This window comes from Hylobates moloch, unplaced genomic scaffold, assembly GCF_009828535.3.
Source record: "Hylobates moloch isolate HMO894 unplaced genomic scaffold, HMol_V3 SCAFFOLD_16, whole genome shotgun sequence".
Classification (NCBI taxonomy): Eukaryota; Metazoa; Chordata; class Mammalia; order Primates; family Hylobatidae; genus Hylobates; species Hylobates moloch.
In genome coordinates, this window is record NW_026652291.1 from 50,385,075 (window position 1) to 50,406,868 (window position 21,794).

Here is a 21,794-nt window from a genome sequence, read left to right on the forward strand (position 1 = left end):
AGGTGATTTTCACATTTAAATTTTAATTTTTTTTTGATAACTAGTACATTCATGTGGTTCCTAATTCAAAGGGTAGGAAAAGGTACAAGTGAGAAGACTCCTTCTCAGCACTGTGACCCAACCACATAGTTTGAACCTTTCATGAAGGCAAGTGTTACTCATTTCTTGTGAATACTTCTATGGATAGTTCATGCATATGTAGACAAATACAACATATACTTTTTTTTTTTTAAATATAGACAATAGGCTGGGCATGGTGGCTCACACCTGTAATCCCAGCACTTTGGGAGGCCGAGGTGGGCGGATCACAAGGTCAAGAAATCGAGACCATCCTGACTAACATGGTGAAACCCCATCTCTACTAAAACTATAAAAATTAGCTGGGCATGGTGGCACACGCCTGTAGTTCCAGCTACTAGGGAGGCTGAGGCAGGAGAATCGCTTGAACCTGGGAGGCAGAGGTTGCAGTGAGCCGAGATTGCACCACTGCACTCCAGCCTGGCAATAGAGTGAGACTCCATCTCAAAAAAAAAAAAAAAAGAATATATATATATATATATATATTCTTTATATATATATTCTTTATATATATATACAAGATATATACAGACAATATCATACAATACACACTATTCTGTTTGTAAATCAAATAGATGAGAAGTAAGTATCTCACTATAGTTTTACTATTCATTTGTTCTATTATAAATATATTTTTTTGAGAGTGACTTCGTTTCTTTCTTTCTCTTTTGTTTTGAAATGGTTTTGCACTCTGTTGCCCAGGCTGGAGTACAGTGACGTGATCTCAGCTCACCGCAGCCTCTCTGTCCTGAGCTCAAGCCATCCTCCTGCCAGTGGGTGGCTAATTTTGGTGTTTTCTTTTGTTTGTTTGTTTGTTTGTTTTTGTAGAGACAGGGTCTTACGATATTGCCCAAGCTGGTCTCGAACTCACAGGCTCAAGAGATCCTTTTGCCTCAGCCTCCCATACTGTTAGGATTACAGGCATGAGCCACTATGTCCGGCTTAATTTCTTTTTTAGAGCACTGGGTTTTAGAATTATAAGGGATTTTAGAGGTAGCTAATCCGTTGTGTTGTTCCACTGAGTTATTGAAATATTAAGCAATCTACCCAACTAGATAATGTCAGAGCTAAACCATTTCTGCTATCTCTTTTTTTTTTTTTTTGAGACGTAGTCTCTCTGTGTCACCCAGGCTGGAGTGCAATGGCGCGATCTTGGCTCTTTGCAACCTCTGTCTCCCAGGTTCAAGCAATTCTCAGGCCTCAGCCTCCTGAGTAGCTGGGATTACAGGTGTGTGCCACCACACCCGGCTAATGTTTATATTTTTAGTAGAGACGGGGTTTCACCATGTTGGTCAGGCTGGTCTCGAACTCCTGACCTTGTGATCCACCTGCCTCAGCCTCCCAAAGTGCTGGGATTACAGGCGAGAGCCACCGCGCCCGACCCTCTGCTTCCTTATTAATTGTCATGTTGTGTCATTGAATATAAACAACTCAAATTTTTTGTTTTTGTTTTTGTTTTTTGAGATAGGGTCTCACTCTGTCACCCAGGCTGGAGGGCAGTGTCTCGATCTTGGCTCACTGCAGCCTTGACCTCCCGACCTCCCACCTCAGCTTCCTGAGGAGCTGGGACTTTGTCTGTTTCTAGCATAAGAATTTTGTATTAAAAAAATAAAAATAATGAATTTTGTATTAATATCTAGACATTTAAAACCAAAACTAAAATATTTATAACCTTAATATAGTGGAGGGAAACTGATGTTAGGTGATTTTCATCTGTCTCTTAAATTTAAAATTTTTTTTTTTTTTTTAGTAACAGAAGGTTACCACCGTGCCTGGCTAATTTTTTTTTTTTTTTTTTTTTAAGTAGAGATTGGTTTTCACCATGTTTCCCAGGCTGGTCTGGAACTCAGGCTCAAGTGATCCACCTGCCTTGGCCTCACAAAGTGCTAGCTGGAATTACAGGCATGAGCCACTGAGTCTGGCCCTAAATTTTTTTTTTTTTAAGAAACAAAACCTGCCGGGTTCGGTGGTTCCCACCTGTAATCCCAGCACTTTGGGAGGCTGAGGCGGGCAGATCACCTGAGGTCAGGAGTTCAGGACTAGCCTGGCCAACATGGTGAAACCCCATCTCTACTAAACATACAAAAACCAGCTGGGCGTGGTGGTAGGTGCCTGAAACTCTGTACCTACTAAACAATAACTCCCCATTCCTCAGCCATTCCCTCCCAGCCCCTAGTAAATACCATCCTATTTTCTGTCTCTATGATTTTGACTCCACTAAGTATCTTATTTAAGTAGAATAATATAGTATTTGTCTTTTTGTTACTGGCTTATTTCACTTATCATAATGTCCTCAAGGTTCATTCATTGTAGCATGTGTCAGACTTTCCTTTTTAAGGCTGAATAATATTTCATTGTATGTATATAGCACATTTTGCTTATCCCTTTGTCTGTCAGTGGACACTTGGGTTGCTTCCATGTTTTAACTGTTGTGAACAGCTATGAACATGGGTGTACAAATATCCATTTGAGACCCTGCTCTAAATTATTTTGGGTGTATACCCAGAAGTAGCATTGCTGGGTCGTGTGGTAAGTCTATTTTTAATTTTTTGAGGAGCTGCCATACTGTTTTCTATAGTGGCTTTGCCGTTTTACATTCCCATCAACAGCATACAAGGGTTCCAGTTTCTCTACATGCTAGGATACTTTCTACATAGACACAAATTAAACTTCTTTTAGGCCCGGATTTCTCAATCTTGGCATTATTGACGTTTTAGATTGTATACTTGTGGGTATATATCCTATACATTGTAGGATGTTCTGTAGCATCCCTGGCCAGTAGCACTCCTCCAGTCATGACAATCAAAAATATTTCCAAACACCACCAAATGTTCCCTAGAATGGGGCAAAATTGACCCAGCTGAGAACCACTACCTTTAAGCAAGCAAAGCCTAATAATTAGGATAGATGAGGCCCTATCACTGTAATCCTGGGATTAACAGTTTTTAGCTTTATTTACTCTTGACAGTTGAGTTGGCTTAGTTTCATAGACAATGCAGAGAATCTGATGCTCATTTAGGAATGTCTGACTTTGATCAGCCTCTGAAAAAGAACAGAACAAACTAGAAATGTTAGCTTAAAAAGTAGGTTCTTCATTCCATGCTCATGGGTTGGAAGAATCAATATCGTGAAAATGGCCATACTGCCCAAAGTAATTTATAGATTCAATGCCATCCCCATCAAGCTACCAATGACTTTCTTCACAGAATTGGAAAAAACTACTTTAAAGTTCATATGGAACCAAAAAAGAGCCCGCATTGCCAAGTCAATCCTAAGCCAAAAGAACAAAGCTGGAGGCATCACGCTACCTGACTTCAAACTATACTACAAGGCTACAGTAACCAAAACAGCATGGTACTGGTACCACAACAGAGATATAGATCAATGGAACAGAACAGAGCCCTCAGAAATGATGCCGCATATCTACAACTATTTGATCTTTGACAAACCTGACAAAAACAAGAAATGGGGAAAGGATTCCCTATTTAATAAATGGTGCTGGGAAAACTGGCTAGCCATATGTAGAAAGCTGAAACTGGATCCCTTCCTTACACCTTATACAAAAATTAATTCAAGATGGATTAAAGACTTACATGTTACACCTAAAACCATAAAAACCCTAGAAGAAAACCTAGGCATTACCATTCAGGACATAGGCGTGGGCAAGGACTTCATGTCTAAAACACCAAAAGCAATGGCAACGAAAGCCAAAATTGACAAATGGGATCTAATTAAACTAAAGAGCTCCTGCACAGCAAAAGAAACTACCATCAGAGTGAACAGGCAACCTACAGAATGGGAGAAAATTTTTGCAACCTACTCATCTGACAAAGGGCTAATATCCAGAATCTACAATGAACTCAAACAAATTTACAAGAAAAAAACAAACAACCCCATCAAAAAGTGGGCAAAGGACATGAACAGACACTTCTCAAAAGAAGACATTTATGCAGCCAGAAAACACATGAAGAAATGCTCATCATCACTGGCCATCAGAGAAATGCAAATCAAAACCACAGTGAGATACCATCTCACACCAGTTAGAATGGCCATCATTAAAAAATCAGGAAACAACAGGTGCTGGAGAGGATGTGGAGAAATAGGAACACTTTTACACTGTTGGTGGGACTGTAAACTAGTTCAACCATTGTGGAAGTCAGTGTGGCGATTCCTCAGGGATCTAGAACTAGAAATACCATTTGACCCAGCCATCCCATTACTGGGTATATACCCAAAGGAGTATAAATCATGCTGCTATAAAGACACATGCACACGTATGTTTATTGCGGCACTATTCACAATAGCAAAGACTTGGAACCAACCCAAATGTCCAACAACAATAGACTGGATTAAGAAAATGTGGCACATATACACCATGGAATACTATGCAGCCATAAAAAATGATGAGTTCGTGTCCTTTGTAGGGACATGGATGAAACTGGAAAACATCATTCTCAGTAAACTATACCAATGTTCCTACTCATAGGTGGGAATCGAAAGAAAATCAGGTCAGGAAACCAACGGTACTTGGATAGAGTGAAAACTGCACATAATATAATAAAAAAAAAAAAAAAAAAGTAGGTTCTTGGTATTATCCAGCCACATAAGTTTTAGGTGTAAAAGGATGTACATACAAAGGGTATCAACTTGTATTTATGGATTTTAATATATCACAGTTTATAAATAATTCAGTGTCAACTTTGGGAAAATATTGTGGCTCCCTTTTATAACTTCCTAATATGATGTATCATGATGTTATGCTAATACTTAGATACTAGTGTAAAAACCACTTGTAGAACTGAAATGTATGTCATAATTTTAGAAATATCCTCCAGTTAGAAACTGAGAAATTAACTTCACATTGCCTCGAGTGGGACAGGAAGCTTGAATTGGACATTCCAGATGATGGTGAGGCAACATTTGTATTTTTTGTTTGCTTTGTTTCTTTTACTATGGTTACGTTTATCTGAAACATAAGAATATAGCATTGCCTAACTTTATAGTTTCATTATTATGCAAAGTAGCAGGAATTTTTTCTTTTTTAACTTGATGTCTACAATAAAGTAGCAAGTGTTTTCCATATCTCAACATATGTTCCCTAACATCTGTGCTAAAATGGTATATAACTTAAAAGATGTAATTAGAATATTGACTGTCATTCCTTTGACTTGGACATTTTTTTAACCAACCAAGCAAGTAACAGTGAATATTATTAGCGTTTTTAATATGACTTTATGGGTGATATCAATATCTGATATTGTTTACACAAAAATATACTCTGAATGGAAATTACCTAAATCAATATGGAAAAGATTTTCTGAAGAGTTTCTTAATCTGATTTATTTGGGGAAGCTGTCTAGAAAAAATTATGTGTTGTCAGTATGAAGTCCTTCTTAGATAATTATTTGCAGTGAGTTGTTTGATGTTGAGTTTTGTTTTTTTTTTTTAAATTTATTTATTATTATTATTTTTTAAGATGAGCATTGCTCTTGTTGCCTGGGCTGGAGTGCAATGGCGCCATTTCGGCTCCCTGCAACCTCCGCCTCCTGGGTTCAAGCGATTCTCCTGCCTCAGCCTCCCAAGTGGCTGGGATTATAGATGCCTGCCACCAGGCCCGGCTGATTTTTGTATTTTTAGTAGGGATGGGGTTTCACCATGTTGGCCAGGCTGGTCTCGAACTCCTGACCTCAGGTGAGCCACCCACCTTGGCCTCCCAAAGTGCTGGGATTGCAGGCATGAGCCACCGCGCCCGCAGGCATGAGCCACCACGCCAGCTGACATAGAGTTCTTATAAAGTGCAAGAAGAAGTAGAATGCTATAGGTCGGGCGCGGTGGCTCACGCCTGTAATCCCAGCACTTTGGGAGGCCGAGGCGGGCGGATCACGAGGTCAGGAGATTGAGACCATCCTGGTTAACACGGTGAAACCCCGTCTCTACTAAAAATACAAAAAATTAGCTGGGCGCAGTGGTGGGCGCCTGTAGTCCCAGCTACTCGGGGGGGCTGAGGCAGGAGAATGGCGTGAACCCGGAAGGCGGAGCTTGCAGTGAGCCGAGATTGTGCCACTGCACCCTGGGCTGGGCGAAAGAGCGAGACCCCGTCTCAAAAACAAAAAAGTAGAATGCTATTTAGTATATAGCAATACGTGTGAGAAAATATTGTTAATTTTGAGCAGGAATTGAAGCAAATAGTTAGTACTTAGTATTTGTCTGACAAAGTTTTGTGGTAGATATTTTTTGTTTTGCTTAACAACCTGTAAGCCCTGGGATGTTTGGAGTGAAGTCTTATCAGTGGGCTGACTTGCAATGAATGTCCCGTTTTGTCCTTTAATTTTAAAAAACCTCCTATTTCCTTCAGCTAAAGATCTTATTCGCACAGCGGTTGGTCAAACAAGACTCCTTATGAAGGAAAGGTTCAACCAGTTTGAAGGACTGGTTGATGATTGTGAATATAAACGAGGTATAAAGGAGACTACCTGTACAGATCTGGATGGATTTTGGGATATGGTTAGTTTTCAGGTATGTGGTTCAATATTTCAAATACATTAACTTTGGACTTTTTTTTTTTTTTTTTTTTAAGTAGCAGGAGTAAAATGGAGTAATAGTAGCTGCTTAGGTACCTGTAATATTAAATGAGATGTTATAAAGCACTTTTATAAACTGTAAAACATGATCTAAATTTTATGACTGATGTCCTCTTCTCCCGTATATTCTCAGGATAATTTCTTTTTTTTTTTTTTTTTTGAGACGGAGTCTTGCTCTGTCGCCCAGGCTGGAGTGCAGTGGGATGATCTTGGCTCACTGCAGGCTCTGCCCCCTGGGTTCACGCCATTCTCTTGCCTCAGCCTCCCGAGTAGCTGGGACTACAGGTGCCCGCCACCTCGCCCGGCTAATTTTTTGTATTTTTAGTAGAGATGGGGTTTCACCGTGTTAGCCAGGATGGTCTCGATCCTTTGACCTCGTGATCCACCCGCCTTGGCCTACCAAAGTGCTAGGATTACAGACATGAGCCACCACGCCTGGCCAGGATAATTTCTATATAGGTTGAAAACTGAAATTATTTTCAACTCTATAATAGTCTATAATGATTGGACCTGTGAGAAATGAGTCAACTGGCCTTTGGTAGTTGAGTTCAGCTAACAGTTTACTGAGTTCCTGTTGTGTGCCCATATTGTATTAATCTCTTATTGTATTAGGAGTATTGTATTAGGAGTTGATAAAATAGTGCATTCCCTGTCCCGGAGGAGTTTGTAATTCGATTAGTGACTGAGATACAAAATATAATTCTAACGTAGAAAGTGCTGTGATAGAAGAAATTACTAGGAAGATCAGTAAAGGTATGGGGGAAGATGACTCTAGCTTTTTGAACTTATTTTAGAAATAAGCATATAAAATAGCATTTCAAGAACCAACAGCCAACAATAGACATTGAAAAAAGCTTCAAACCTAAAAGAAAAAGGCCAAAGCAAACATCTAGGAAGAAAGCTATTTGGATGGACTTTTAAATGCAAGTATTCATATTCTCAAAGAGACCAGACATTTCATCTGTCAAGTAAAAATACCTGTTAAAAAAAGAACATTCAGAGAATAAATAGCTCTTTGAAGTTTAGCAATATGAGAACAGAAATGTGAGATACAATAGGTAGAATATGAAGTTAAGGAAATCTCAGGCAGGCACAGTGGCTCAAGCCTGTAATCCTAGCACTTTGGGAGGCTGAGATGGGAGTATCACTTGAGCCCAGGAGTTCAAGACCAGCCTGCGCAACATAGAGCCCATCTCTACAGAAAATAAACTTAGCCAGGCATGGTTGCACATGCCTGTAGTACAAGCTGTAAGACAGAAGAGATTAGATAAGAAAATTACATGGACCAGTCCAGGAAATATAGCCAAATTATAGGAATTCCAGAAAAAGAGAACAGAAAAAAAAAAATTGGGGAGCAAGTGAACAATGAAGGAGCCTGTTGAGTGTTTAGCACTGCGAATCAGAGTAGACCCACAGCAACTTACATGATTAAATACTGTTATATAACTCTGGGATAAAGAGGGTAGGCTAAAGCATCCAGGGAAAGAAAACAAATTTTATACAAAGCATCAAGGGTTAGAGTAGCATTGATCTCTCAACAGCAATATTATAAACTAGAACAATACTCTGAAAATTCTGGGGGAAATTAACTTCCAACCTGGAGTTCTATACCGAACCAATCAAGCACGAGGGTGGAAAGACACTTTTCAGGGACACAAGATCTCAAAGTTCACCTCCTTCCATGTACCCTTTCTCAGGAAACTGAGAATGTCCCTCACAAAGATGAGAGAGTTACCCAAGAAAAGAGGAGAGTGGGCTCCATTCCCAGAAAGAGGCAAGACCCTGTCTCAAAGAACCAAACCAAAACCCTGAGCAAACAAAAAGCAAAAACAATTATTAAGTCTAAAGAAAATGTTGTGAGGAAGGAAACGGAATCTTAGCAGCTGTATGGCCCAGACATGAATAGTGTTTATGTAGTCATAATTAAGCATTACTTTATGATCAGTTTTTATATATTTACCAGTTTTCATAATAGTTGGTTCACTAGCACCCTTCAATTCTGATTATTTGATTCTGTGGCGATTTTTGTATCAATATTGTAGATTTAAAAGTATGATATGTTTACATTGTTTATAGTCTTTTTTTTTTTTTTTTGAGATGGAGTCTTGCTTTGTCACCCAGGCTGGAGAGCGGTGGTGTGATCTTGGCTCACTGTAACCTCTGCCTCCTGAGTTCAAGTGATTCTCCTGCCTCAGCCTCCCGAGTAGCTGGGATTACAGGTGCCCACCCCCACACCGGGCTAATTTTTGTATTTTTAGTAGAGATAGGGTTCTCCATGTTGGTCAGGCTTGTCTCAAACTCCTGACCTCAAATGACCTTCCTGCCTCGGGCCCCCAAAGTGCTGGAATTACAGGTGTGAGCCACTGTGCCCAGCCCGTAGTCATTATCTTGATTGATGCTCATTTCCCAGCTTTGGCTTAGTGGGAGCCACTTCAAGTTGGCCATTGGGGCACTTTTTTTTTTTTTTTTTTAACACAAAAGAGCTATATGAGGTATAATTTACATATGATAAAGTGTATTCATTTGAAATGTACAGTTCAATCATTTTTAGTAAATTTAGAGTTATGCAACCATCACAATCCAAATTTAGAATATATATATTTTTTTGAGGTGGAGTTTCACTCTTGTTGCCCAGACTAGAGTGCAATGGCGCAATCTCAGTTTACTGCAACCTCCGCCTCCTGAGTTCAAGTGATTCTCCTGCCTCAGTCTCCCAAGTAGCTGGGATTACAGTCATGCGCCACCGCGCCTGGCTAATTTTGTATTTTTACTAGAGACGGGGTTTCACCATGTTGGTCAGGCTGGTCTTGAACTCCTGACCTCACGTGATCCACCCGCCTCAGCCTCCCAAAGTGCTGGGATTACAGGTGTGAGCCAGTACACCCAGCCAGAACATTTTCATCAGTATAAAAAGATGCCTCGTGCCTGTTTGCAGTCAATCCCCATTTCTACTCCTAGACCCAGGCAACCACTAATCTATTTACTGTCTCTGTAGATTTGCCTTTTTTGGGATATTTCATATAAATAGAATCATACATATGGTGGTCTTTTGCATCTGGCTGCTTTCACTTACCATGTTTTTGAGTTTTATCCATCATATTGTAGCTTGCCTGTGTACTTCATGCCTTTTTACTGCTGAGTAGTATTCCATTGTATGGATATATCACTATTCACCAGTTGATGGTCATTTAAATTGCTTCCACTTTTTGGTGATTATGAATAACCTATGAATATTTCCACACAAATCTTAGTGTGGATATATGTTTTTAAATTTCTCTTGGGCAGATACCTAGATATTGGTAGGTCATATTGTAAATTTATGTTTAACTTTTTAAGAAACTGCCCAAACTATTTTCCAAAGTGATTATACCATTTTACAGTCCCACCCACAATGTATGAGTGTTCTGTTTTTCGACATCCTCACTAATACTTGTTATTGTCTTTTTTATTATAGTAGTCCCCCCTTATCAGCAGTCTTGCTTTCTGTGGTTTTAGTTACCTGAGGTATAGTACAATAAGATATTTGGCAGGGAGGAGAGACCACATTCACATAACTTATTACGGAATATTGTTATAATTATTTTATTTTATTGTTGATTATCATTGCTAATCTCTATGCTTAGTTTATAAATGAAACTTTCATAGGTATGTATGAATAGGAAAAAACATATATATAGGGTTCAGTACTACCTGCATTTCAGGCATCCCCTGGGGGTCTTGGAACAGATTCCTTGAAGATAAGGGGGAACTGTTGCATAGCCATCCTAGTGGGTATGAGGTATCTCATTGTAGGGTTTTTTTGTTTTTTTTGTTTGTTTTTTGAGTTAGGGTCTTGCTCTGTCAACCCAGGCTGGAATGCATTGTCACAATCTCACCTCACTGCAACCTCCACTTCCTGGACTCAAACAACCCTCCTGCTTCAGCCTCCCAAGTAGCTGAGACTACAGACATGTGCCACCACGACTGGCTAATTTTTGTATTTTTTTATAGAGGTGGAGTCTCATCATGTTACCCAGGTGGCCAGGTCTTGCTCCTGAGCTCAAGTGATCCACCCTCCTCAGCCTCCCAAAGTGCTAGGATTACAGGTGTCACCATGCCTGACCTCATTGTAGTTTTGATTTGAATTTCTCTAATGAGTGATGATATTAAGTATCTTTTTGTGAGCTTATTCGCCATTCATGTATCTTCTACTGAGATGTCTGTGTAAATCTTTTGCACCCATTTGTAAATTTGATCGTCTTTATTATTGAGTTTTAAGTATTCTTTCTATATTCTGGATAAAAGTCCCTTATGAGAAATATTATTTGCAAATATTCTTTGAGTTTGTAGCTCAACTTTTAATCCTCTTAATGGCATCTTTTGAAGTGCAAATATTTTTATTTTAAAGTTAAATTTATCAAATTTCTCCTTTTTTTTTTTTTTTGGGGGACGGAGTCTCACTCTGTCGCCCAGGCTAGAGTGCAGTGGCATGATCTCGGCTTACTGCAGCCTCTGCCTTCCGGGTTCAAGCAATTCTCATGCCTCAGCTTCCCGAATAGCTGGGATTACAGTCGCATGCCACCATGCCTGGCTAATTTTTGTATTTTTAGTAGAGATGAGGTTTCACTATGTTGGCCGGGCTGCTCTTGAACTCCTGACTTCAAGTGATCCACCCGCCTCGGCCTCCCAAAGTGCTGGGATTACAGGGGTGTGCCACCACACCCGGCCAGTTTTTTTTTTTTTTGTCTTTTATGTTGTGATTTTGACACCACGTCTAAGGACTCTTACCTAACCACAAGTCACAAAGATTTTCTCCTGTGTTTTCTTCTAACAGTCTTACGGTTTTAGTACTTACAGTTAAGTCTATGATCCATTTGGTTAGTTTTTGTATATGATATGAGATTGTGAGTCTAAATTCATCTTTTTGCTTATGGATAACCATTTTCCCAGCACTGTTTGTTGAAAAGACTGTCTTTTCCCCATTGAATTGTATTGGCACCTTTGTTGAAAATCAGTTGGTCATGAGTGTAATTCTGAGTCATTTTGACATTTACTTTTTTTTTTTTTCCTTTGAGATGGAGTCTCGCCTTGTTGTCCAGGCTAGTCTCGACCTTCTGGGTTCAAGCAATCCCCCAGCCTCAGCCTCCCAAATAGCTTGGATTATAGGCATATGCCACAGTGCCCAGAGACATTTACATATTTTTAAGGGAGAGCAAAGCTGAGAGGATATGTGTGTATAAGTGCATAGCATGGAGACTAAAAGCATGGTTACCAAACTGTTGTCAGTGGCTAACTCTTTGTAGGAGACTGGAAGTATCAGAAAGATGGGGATTATATTTCCATCCTATTAAATATACTTGTATCTTTTAAAACGAGATTGTGTCAAGAAAATGAGAAGACAAGGCGCAGATTGGGAGAAAATATTTGCAAAATATGTATCTGATAAAAGACTGTTATCCAAAAGATACAAAGAGCTCTTAAAACCCAGCAATAAGGAAACGAACAACCCAGTTAAAAATGGGCAAAAGACCTGAACAGTTACCTCACCATAGAAGATATACAGATGGCAAATACGCATATGAAAAGATGCTCAACATCATATGTCATTAGGGAACTAGAAATCAAAACAACAGTGAGATACTACCACATACCTACTAGGGAACAGTGAAAATTCAACACACTGCCAACAGCAAATGCTGGGGAGGGTATGGAGCAATACAAACTTTCCATTCATTGCCTGTGGGAATGCAAAATGTTATATCCACTTTAGAAGACAGTTTGGCAGTCACTCGCAAAACTAAACATACTCCTACCATACGATCTAGCAATTGCGCTCCAAATGAGTTGAAAACTTATGTCCATATAAAAACCTGCACATGAATGTTTTTAGCAATATAGCAGCTTTATTCATAATTGCCAAAACATGGAAGCAACCAAGATGTCCTTCAGTGGAGGAATGGATAAATAAAAAAAAAAATTAGATTGTGTTTACATTGTGTAATTTAAGAAACGACATTTAGGGTGTCTTTTCTACCATTTTAGCATTTTAATCAAAAATAATCTAGGAGAGTTATTCATATATGATATTCTTCATGTAGATTTTGGAGGTTTGTAAGACTAAAGATAATGAAAAACTTTACCATAAAAATTATTTGAACGCTAAATTGAGAATGACTCAGTCCAGTTTTAATAACTCATTTCTGAATCACTATTTGTAATTTTTTTTTTAGTCTTCAGCTCATTCGTTTATAACTTTAATATGGCTAGCATTAATCTGGTAAACTTGTGCTTTATTAACAGATAGAAGATGTAGTCCACAAATTCAACAATCTGATCAAACTTGAGGAATCTGGGTGGCAAGTCAATAATAATATGAATAATAATATGAACAAAAATGTCTTTAGGGTAAGTTTGTGGGTTTTATATCCGAATTTTTTTTTTTTAGTTAAGGAACTGTTCTACATACATCCAAATTTCTAATATAGATTCTTCTATTTCTTGTTTTTAAGTTTTAAAAACATTTAGGTTCAGATTTCTCATCATTTTACAAAGTTAAGTCTGTATACTACTTACAGTGTACTGATTGCCTTTAAAGAAAGAGCAAGGAAATCGATCAACGTAAAATTTAAGATAGTTATGTCTAGAGAGAAGAAAGGAGGGGCTGTGATTGAATTGGGGTACCCAGAGGGCTTCTAAGTTACCACATAGTGGATATATGAGTGTTGGTTTTATTATTCTTTTTTTTTGTTTGAGATGGAGTCCTGCTCTGTCGCCCAGGCTGCAGTACAGTGGCGCCATATCAGCTAACTGCCAGCTCCGCCTCCCGGGTTCATGCCATTCTCCTGCCTCAGCCTCCCAAGTAGCTGGGAATACAGGCGCCCGCCACCACACCCGGCTAATTTTTTGTATTTTTAGTAGAGACGGGGTTTCACTGTGTTAGCCAGGATGGTCTCGATCTCCTGACCTCATGATCCGCCTGCCTCGGCCTCCCAAAGTGCTGGGATTACAGGCATGAGCCACCGCGCCTGGCCTAAAGGTTTTATTCTTTAAACTGTACTTACACATTTTGTTATAATAATAATAGTAGTAGGTAATTTATATAATGTTTAGTATGTATCAAATATTCCAAGTACTTGATATATATTAACTTAATCCTTACAACAGTCATATGAAGTGGATGCTGTTATTCTTGTGCTTTGTTAACATGATAGATTTTGTTCTTGTTTCTAGTAGTTATCTTTCTAGTAGTGTTTTTGAATTCAAAGTTTTTGGTTTGGGTGGACACTTTTCAAACTAAGCATTGTCAGTTTTTCTTTATGATATGAGAAAAATGACTGTAGTTATAAACTCAGGTTGTCTAGATTGGTATTTTATTATACTATATAATCCAAATAAAAACTGTCTTGAATCCTATCTTAAGAGTTTAACTTCTTATTTTTTTTTAAAACCTTATTTTTACAGTTTTTTTTTTTTTTTTTTTTTTTTGAGACAGAATTTGGCTCTTGTTGCCCAGACCGGAGTGCAGTGGCGTGACCTTGGTTCACCACAACCTCTGCCTCCTGAGTTCAAGTGATTCTCGTGCCTCAGCCTCCAAAGTGCTGGGATTACAGGCATGAGCCACTGCGCTCGGCCTTAAAAAATATTTTACTAGGCCAGGCGCAGTGGCTCACGTCTGTAATCCCAGCACTTTGGGCGGCTGAGGCAGGCAGATCACCTGAGGTCGGGAGTTCGAGACCAGCCTGACCATCATGCAGAAACCCCGTCTCTACTAAAAATACAAAAATTAGCTGGGTGAGGTGGCGCATGCCCGTAATCCCAGCTACTCAGGAGGCTGAGGCAGGAGAATCACTTTACCCTGGGAGGCAGAGGTTATGGTGAGCTGAGATCATGCCATTGCATTCCAGCCTGGGCAACAAGAGCAAAACAACGTCTCAAAAAAAAAAAAAAAAAAAATTTTTTTTTACTAATAAAGTCTCACGATGAGGACCCTGAGGACAGTGACTAAATTGATTGAATGGATTTCAAAACTACTAAATAGTAAGGGATGCTACTTCATTATTAAAGCTACCGTGGGTATTTCTTATTAAGGATTTAGTCCTGGAAATATTAATATCAGTGATGCAGATCATGGCTATGTCCTATAGAGATTTGTAATTCTGCCTGTTATCACCAGGTGTCTCTCTCCTACTTTATTTTATAGACTACCATTAAGATTATCCAACAAAGTAAAGCTGATCTTTTATAATATACTTCGATACCACTCCCGACTACCTCTTATTTATTAATCCCTTATTCCATCAGTTAGTCTTGTTTTCCTTTCCTCCCTTTTTTCCATCAGTCTTTAAACATGTTTAAGTGTCTTATCATTGTTTACATTAAAACAAAGAAACCTGTGGTGTCTGCTTCTCCCTTTAGTTACTTGTACACCCCCATTTTTCTCTTTCTATCCAGTCACTGACAAGTATCCTAAAATGTCTATACTCTATTATTTTTGTTCCTTTATTTCTCCAACTCTGCAATTCAGTTATACCCCCTCTATAACTTTAGAATAGTTATCTAAATTATTAATCCACTAGTTGTTTAAGTTATTAGGCACTTAATTTTAAAATCTAACTCTTCTAGGCCAAGCGTGGTGGCTCAAGCCTGTAATCCCAGCACTTTGGGAGGCTGAAGCAGGCAGATCACCTGAGGTCAGTTCGAGACCAGCCTGGCCAACATGGTGTACCCTGTCTCTACTAGAAATAAAAAATTAGCCAGATGGGCACCTGTAATCCCAGCTACTTAGGAGGCTGGGTTAGGAGAATCACTTGAACCCGGGAGGCAGAGGTTATGGTGAACCGAGATCATGCCACTGCACTCCAGCCTGGGCGACAGATCAAGACTCTCTCAAAAATAAAAACTAAAAAAAAATAATAAATAAATCTAACCTTTCTGCAGTATTAAATATGGTCTACTTTTTTTTTTTTTTTTTTTTTTGAGATAGAGTCTTGCTGTGTTGCCCAGGCTGGAGTACAGTGGCGCCATCTCGGCTCACTGCAACCTCTGCCTCCCAGGTTCAAGCTGTTCTCATGGCTCAGCCTCCCAAGTAGCTGGGATTACAGGCGTGTGCCACCATGCCCAGCTATTTTTTTTCTTGTATTTTCATTTTTGTATTTCATTTATTTTTTGAGATGGGGTCTAGCTCTGTGGCCCAGGCTGGAGTGCAGTGGCACAATCTTGGCTCACTGTAACCTCTGCCTCCCAGGTTCAAGCGATCTCCCACCTCAGCCTCCTGAGTAGATGGGACTACAGGCATGTGCCACCATGCCCAGCCAATTTTTTGTATTTTTAGTGGAGCTAGTGTTTCTCCATGTTGGCCAGGCTGGTCTGGAACTCCTGGCCTCGAGTGATCCGCCTGCCTCAGCCTCCCAAAGTGCTGGGATTACAGGCATGAGCCACTGTACCTGGCCTACTTCCTTGTTTTTGAAATTATATTTCCTTTCTACTTCTTTGCCTATTCTTCAGTCATGTTTGCATATTTGTTTTCCATTTATCCCTTAAATGTTTTTGATATGTAGAATTCCTACCTCTACTCTCTTCTTTCCTTCCATAATTTTTCTGTGCAATCTTACCCAACCTGTGATGATTCTCAAGTCTGTATTGCAGACCACACTTAGTAAGCTCTAATTCTATATATCATGACTCAATATACCTTAAAAATCATATCCCAAACTGACAGCATCTCCACACACACCAATGTTGCCCTGTCTCATAATGCTGTTACCATCCCACCAGGTGTTCAAGATCGAAGTCTCAATATCCCTTTTGGTCCTTTGCTTGCTTTATTTCACCATCTCCACCCCACACACATCCAATAGATGAGTAAGTCCTCTCAATTCTACCTTTCAAATATCTCTTGAATCTGTCCACTTTTTTCATCTCTTACTCCTTAGTCTGAGTGATCTTTCTAAAACACCAGCTTGATAATGTTAATCTTGTGCTTAAAAATCACCAATAACTCTCTATTCCCTTGTTCTCTGTATAAATGTGACTTTAAGGCCATTACATGCAGGTGATTTTATAATCTAGCTATTGTTTAACTCCACTTTGCTTTGTTTCATTTCTGGCTTTGGAAACATCTCTCTAGCCCTTGCCTCACCCCATCTTTTAGTTTGATGGTTTCAGCATAGGTGCTACTTCCTACAACCTTTCCTGATGTCTGAAGGTTGGTTTAGGTGTCATCCTTATTTATTTTCTTTTAATGTTTTACTTTTTTTCTTTTTTATTTACTTTTTTTTTTGTTTTTTCTGTTTTTGGAGGGGTGTCATGGTTACAATCTAAAGGATGTCCCCTAAATTTATTTCCAACAGGACATTTATCCTTCTTACTGTCCTTCCCAGATCTTCTACTAAGCTGCAAACTCCTTGAGGGCAGCAACTCTGTCCTTTACCTTTTTACCTTTTAGCACATACTAGGAACTTGATAAATATGTGATTAATGTGGAATATTTTGTGTATACTTTACTTTTAAAAATTAAATTTTTAAGTGATGAATTTGTGTTTGTGTGTTTTTCTTATAAGATGGTAATGGGCAGCTTTACTATATGTTAGTTTCTCTTTGCAGAAAAATGTTGTCTCAGGTATAGCGAGTAAACCAAAACAGGATGATGCTGGAAGAATTGCAGCGAGAAATCGCCTAGCTGCCATAAAAAATGCAATGAGAGAGAGAATTAGGCAGGAAGAATGTGCTGAAACAGCAGCCTCTGTGATACCAAAGGAAGTTGATAAAATAGTGTTTGATGCTGGATTTTTCAGAGTTGAAAGTCCTGTTAAATCGTTCTCAGGTTAGTTGTTTTTGTTTTATTGTTTTTCCTGAGACTACTTAAGAGAACTATTTGGGATAGATGGGGGCTTGTGTAAGGTGAAAAATAGTTTTTACATGAAGAGATGTTAAGTTTTTCTGTGATTTTTAGAAAATAGACTATGCTCACTCACAAACACATGTAAATCACATTTTGATGGGTATGATCAGATTAGTTTAAGTGCGATATGTCTTCTAAGATTGCTTTTCTACTTTCTAAGTGATTTCACATCTGTAATGTAATTACCATGTAACCCTACAGTCTGTGAGAAAGGTCACAGGTTCCCAAGAGGTAAGAGAAATGACGGAAGCATGAAGAAGTAAACTGATTTTCTTCAGGTCAGTTAGAAGTTTGGTTAGAATTTATAATGCAAAGGAAACTTGAGCATCCAGCTATCACTTGTCTAGCTGTGCTTCAAAATGAAGCTTATGTGCTGTGTGTGTTGGTTCATGCCTATAATCCCAGTACTTTGAGAGACCAAGGCAGGCGGATCACTTGAAGCTAAGAGTTTGAGACCAGCCTGGGCAATTTAGTGAGATCCTCTCTCTACAAAAAAATATTAACTGAGCCTGGCAATACATGCCTGTAGTCCCACCTACTCGGGAGGCTGGGTCAGGAGGATCACTTGATCCCAGGAGTTCAAGGTTACAGTGAGCTATGATTGTGCCCCTGCACTCTAGCCTGAGTGACAGAGCAAGACTCCATCTCTAAAAAATAAGTTTATGCAAAGTGGATTTGGTTTTATTTGCATTTGTATTAAAACTTTTCTCAGATCTTTTTGAAAGGCAGTAAATGTACTAATTTTCCAATTTAAAAATATTCCAGTAAAAGCAGTTTTTAATACTTCAGGAAATCATTTTTGATGATTTTCTAACTGTATTTGTCAATAGCTTTTTTTTCACAGACTATTTTTCTTGAATTTATCTCAATTGAAATTATTTATTTATAAGCCATAGATGTCCACCAGGAAGTTTTTTCAAAGTAAACCTAAATTGTTGGCTAATACCTGCTATCTGATATTTATAGTGATCCTCAAGTATATTATAATATTCTTGTTAGTTTAGGTATCAAATCTGGTGCACTTTTGTTTGTTTCCTTTAAGCAGCTACACTCCCTGGATACCCAGGAATCTCCCAGTACTGCTAATAACATGGCCTCATTCTACTACTGGTCAAGGATCTTCGTGGTTCTTACAGCTATGGAGCTCATCATTCTGTTCTTTCACATGCTCAACTCAGTCCTTATGGATAGGGACATTAAGGTTTATGGCAAAAATTGGTCATTTAAAATTGAGTTTTAGTTACAGAGCATGTAGTTTATGAGGCTAATTACAAAACTAGTCCCTGAAGAAGCCTTTCTCATTCCATTTGCCAATCCCTAGAAGCAACTACTTTCAGTTGTTACTGGAGTCTTTTGGACTTACTGGAGTCTTACTGGAGTTTTGTTGTTTACCACCATCTCTCTTGACAAGATTTGATCTTTTTCGAAAACACATTTTTCTTCTGGTAGACTTTTTAATCTTTCTTTCCTGTACTTAGTGTTTTCTTCTACTTCCTGAGGATTTCCTCAACTTTCATGCTGGCTATCATGTTTTTAATTCCCGAGAGCCCTTTCTTACTCTCCAAATGTTCATTTTATAGCATTCTGCACTTGTTTCATCAGTGTATTGTTTTATCTTTCCAAGGATATTAATGATAGCTTTTACGTTTTCTTCATCCACTATAGACAGTATTTGTTTCAGGGTACTTTCATCTAGTTGTTTTTGGTTTCTGTCTCTTGTATTAAAGGCATTCCTCGGGAATCTGCTGATCTCTCACTTGCCTGCACATGGTTAAGAATAGGGCACTAAAAAGCTGACTGGAAACTCTCTGCACATGGGTAGGACCTTTACTTTCGGGGCTCTACTGTTAGCAGGGCCATTATGCTGGGAACCTACACATCATTGCATTTAAGACTTTTCTCATAGTCTACTCAGATTCCCCAGAGAAGATGGTTTCCATCTGCTTCGTGGAAGGTATCATTCTGGCTGCCAGTCTTTCAGGAGCCATGTAGGGGAAGAAAGCTAAGTGTCTCAACACTTTATGTGTAAATATTCACTTATTTCCCTTATTTTCCATGTAGTACCCCATCTCTCAACTGTATCTGGTATCCTCTAAACCAGAGACCCTTCTGTTTTTGGTGATGGGGGTGGGTGATGACAGTTGCTCTGCTGTGCAGAATGAGGAAAGGAATCCAAGCTCTTCTTGTTTAAACTGACTTTGAGCCATTCCTTCTGTGTTTAGCTCATTTTCATCTCCACTTGCAGAGGTACTTGGAGCCACCAGTTCTTCTGAGGGGTTATGTGGTAGAAATTGGGTTGATTCTCATTTTTCTTTTTCTTTTTTTTTTTTTTTTTTTTTGAGGCAGAGTCTCACTCTATCGCCCAGGCTGGAGTGCAGTGACACGATCTCAGCACACTGCAAGCTCTGCCTCCCAGGTTCACGCCATTCTCCTACCTCAGCCTCCCGAGTAGCTGGGACTACAGGCGCCTGCCACCACACCTGGCTGATTTTTTTGTATTTTTTTAGTAGAGATGGGGTTTTACCATGTTAGCCAGGATGGTCTCGATCACCTGGCCTCGTGATCCACCTGCCTCAGCCTCCCAAAGTGCTGGGATCACAGGCGTGAGCCACCGCACCTGGCCAATTCTCATTTTTCTTGATTGGTGGCTTAGAATTCGTTTTCCTGAGTCTGCTAAGTCCGACTCAACAATCTACACTATAGCTTCCAAAATGTTGTTATTGTTGCTGTCTCTTCTTTAGTTTCCTTTGTCCTTGTGGAGTTCTGCTTTTTAAGATTATCTCTGTCCAGGCACGGTGGCTCATACCTGTAATCCCAGTACTTTGGGAGGCTGAGACGGGTAGATCACCTGAGCTCAGGAGTTCGAGACCAGCCTGGCCAACATGGCGAAACCTCATCTCTACTAAAAATATAAAAAAATAGCCAGGTGTGGTGGCGGGTGCCTGTAATCCCAGCTAGTCGGGAGGCTGAGGCAGGAGAATCACTTGAACCCGGGAGGCGGAGGTTGCAGTGAGCCAAGATCGTGCCATTACACTCCAGCCTGGGCAACAAGAATGAAACTCCATCTCTAAAAAACAAAAACAAAAAAAAAGTTTATCTCTGTTCAGGCCCGGCACAGTGGCTCACACCTGTAATCCCAGCACTTTGGGAGTCCGAGGCAGGTGGATCACCTGAGGTCAGGAGTTCGAGACCAGCCTGGCCAACATGGTGAAACCTCATCTCTACTAAAAATACAAAAATTAGCCAGGCGTGGTGGCATGCATCTGTAGTCCCAGCTACTGGGGAGGCTGAGACAGGAGAATCACTTGAAGCTGGGAGGCGGAGGTTGCAGTGAGCTGAGAGATCACACCACTGAACTCCAGCCTGGGTGACAGCATGAGACTCTGTCTCAACAACAACAACAACAAAATTATCTCTGTTCATGTAAAAGTAGTGGGATGTCAAAAGGAAGCAGCATCTAATATGCATTTCAATACTATCTTTAACAGAAAGTCCCAGGCATTTGTCTTTAACAGACATTATTTGACAGGAGAAAGAGGCTAATTGATAGGATTTTCACTGTATTCCTAGTTATAATGAAAAGCAAAAGAACTATTTGGTATTGAGGCGATTTCTCTCATCTTCTAGGACTTTCTGTCTCTTCTGAAGGTCCTTCTCAAAGACTTGGAACACCTAAGTCTGTCAGCAAAGCTGTATCTCAGAGTAGAAATGAGATGGGCCTTCCACGACAAACTACATCACCAGAAAATGCCAGTCCTCAGAATACGAAAAGCGAACATGTGAAGACGACTTTGTTTTTGAGTATTCCTGAAAGCAGGTATTTCTTTAACATGTTAATAAGAGCTTAACAGTTGCTGATACTAAATACCATTTCAGATTGCTAAGATGGTAAAAGGTGCCAGACACATATTTTTAATAAATTTCGTAATGACCCTGCAACATATAGGCAGTACTCCCTTTTTATAAATGAGGAAACTAAAGCTTAAGATTTCGGGGTACTAAATGGTCATGTTTAGATGGGTAAATTCTGCAGCACTAAGAAGAAAAGAAGCAATATGATATCCTTTGGTGCTAAACACACTACAACTTTGGTGCTCAATAGTTCTGAGCTGAGAAGAGCTCTGTGACTTACTAGCTATGCAACTTTGGGGCAAGTAATTAATTCTCTTTAGCTTCACTTTCATCATCTACAAAGCAGCAGTGCTAATGCCTCCCCGAGGCGGTTGAGAGACAGACACTTTTTACCAGCCTTTGTA

General features: G+C 39.4%; 1 protein-coding gene across 3 annotated transcripts in view; it reads left to right on the plus strand.

The window, feature by feature from the left end:
* The window catches only part of DLGAP5 (DLG associated protein 5), a 44,686-nt gene that overhangs the window by 16,860 nt on the left and 6,032 nt on the right, over positions 1-21,794 (plus strand). For 2 of the 3 annotated variants that reach the window (XM_032179401.2, XM_032179398.2), the window contains exons 11-15: positions 4,901-4,986; positions 6,434-6,594; positions 12,939-13,043; positions 17,241-17,460; positions 21,166-21,355. In XM_032179401.2, the coding sequence (XP_032035292.1) occupies positions 4,901-4,986; positions 6,434-6,594; positions 12,939-13,043; positions 17,241-17,460; positions 21,166-21,355 (762 nt within the window). The remainder of the gene's footprint in view (positions 1-4,900; positions 4,987-6,433; positions 6,595-12,938; positions 13,044-17,240; positions 17,461-21,165; positions 21,356-21,794) is intronic. The other variant, XM_032179402.2, reaches the window with a different exon arrangement.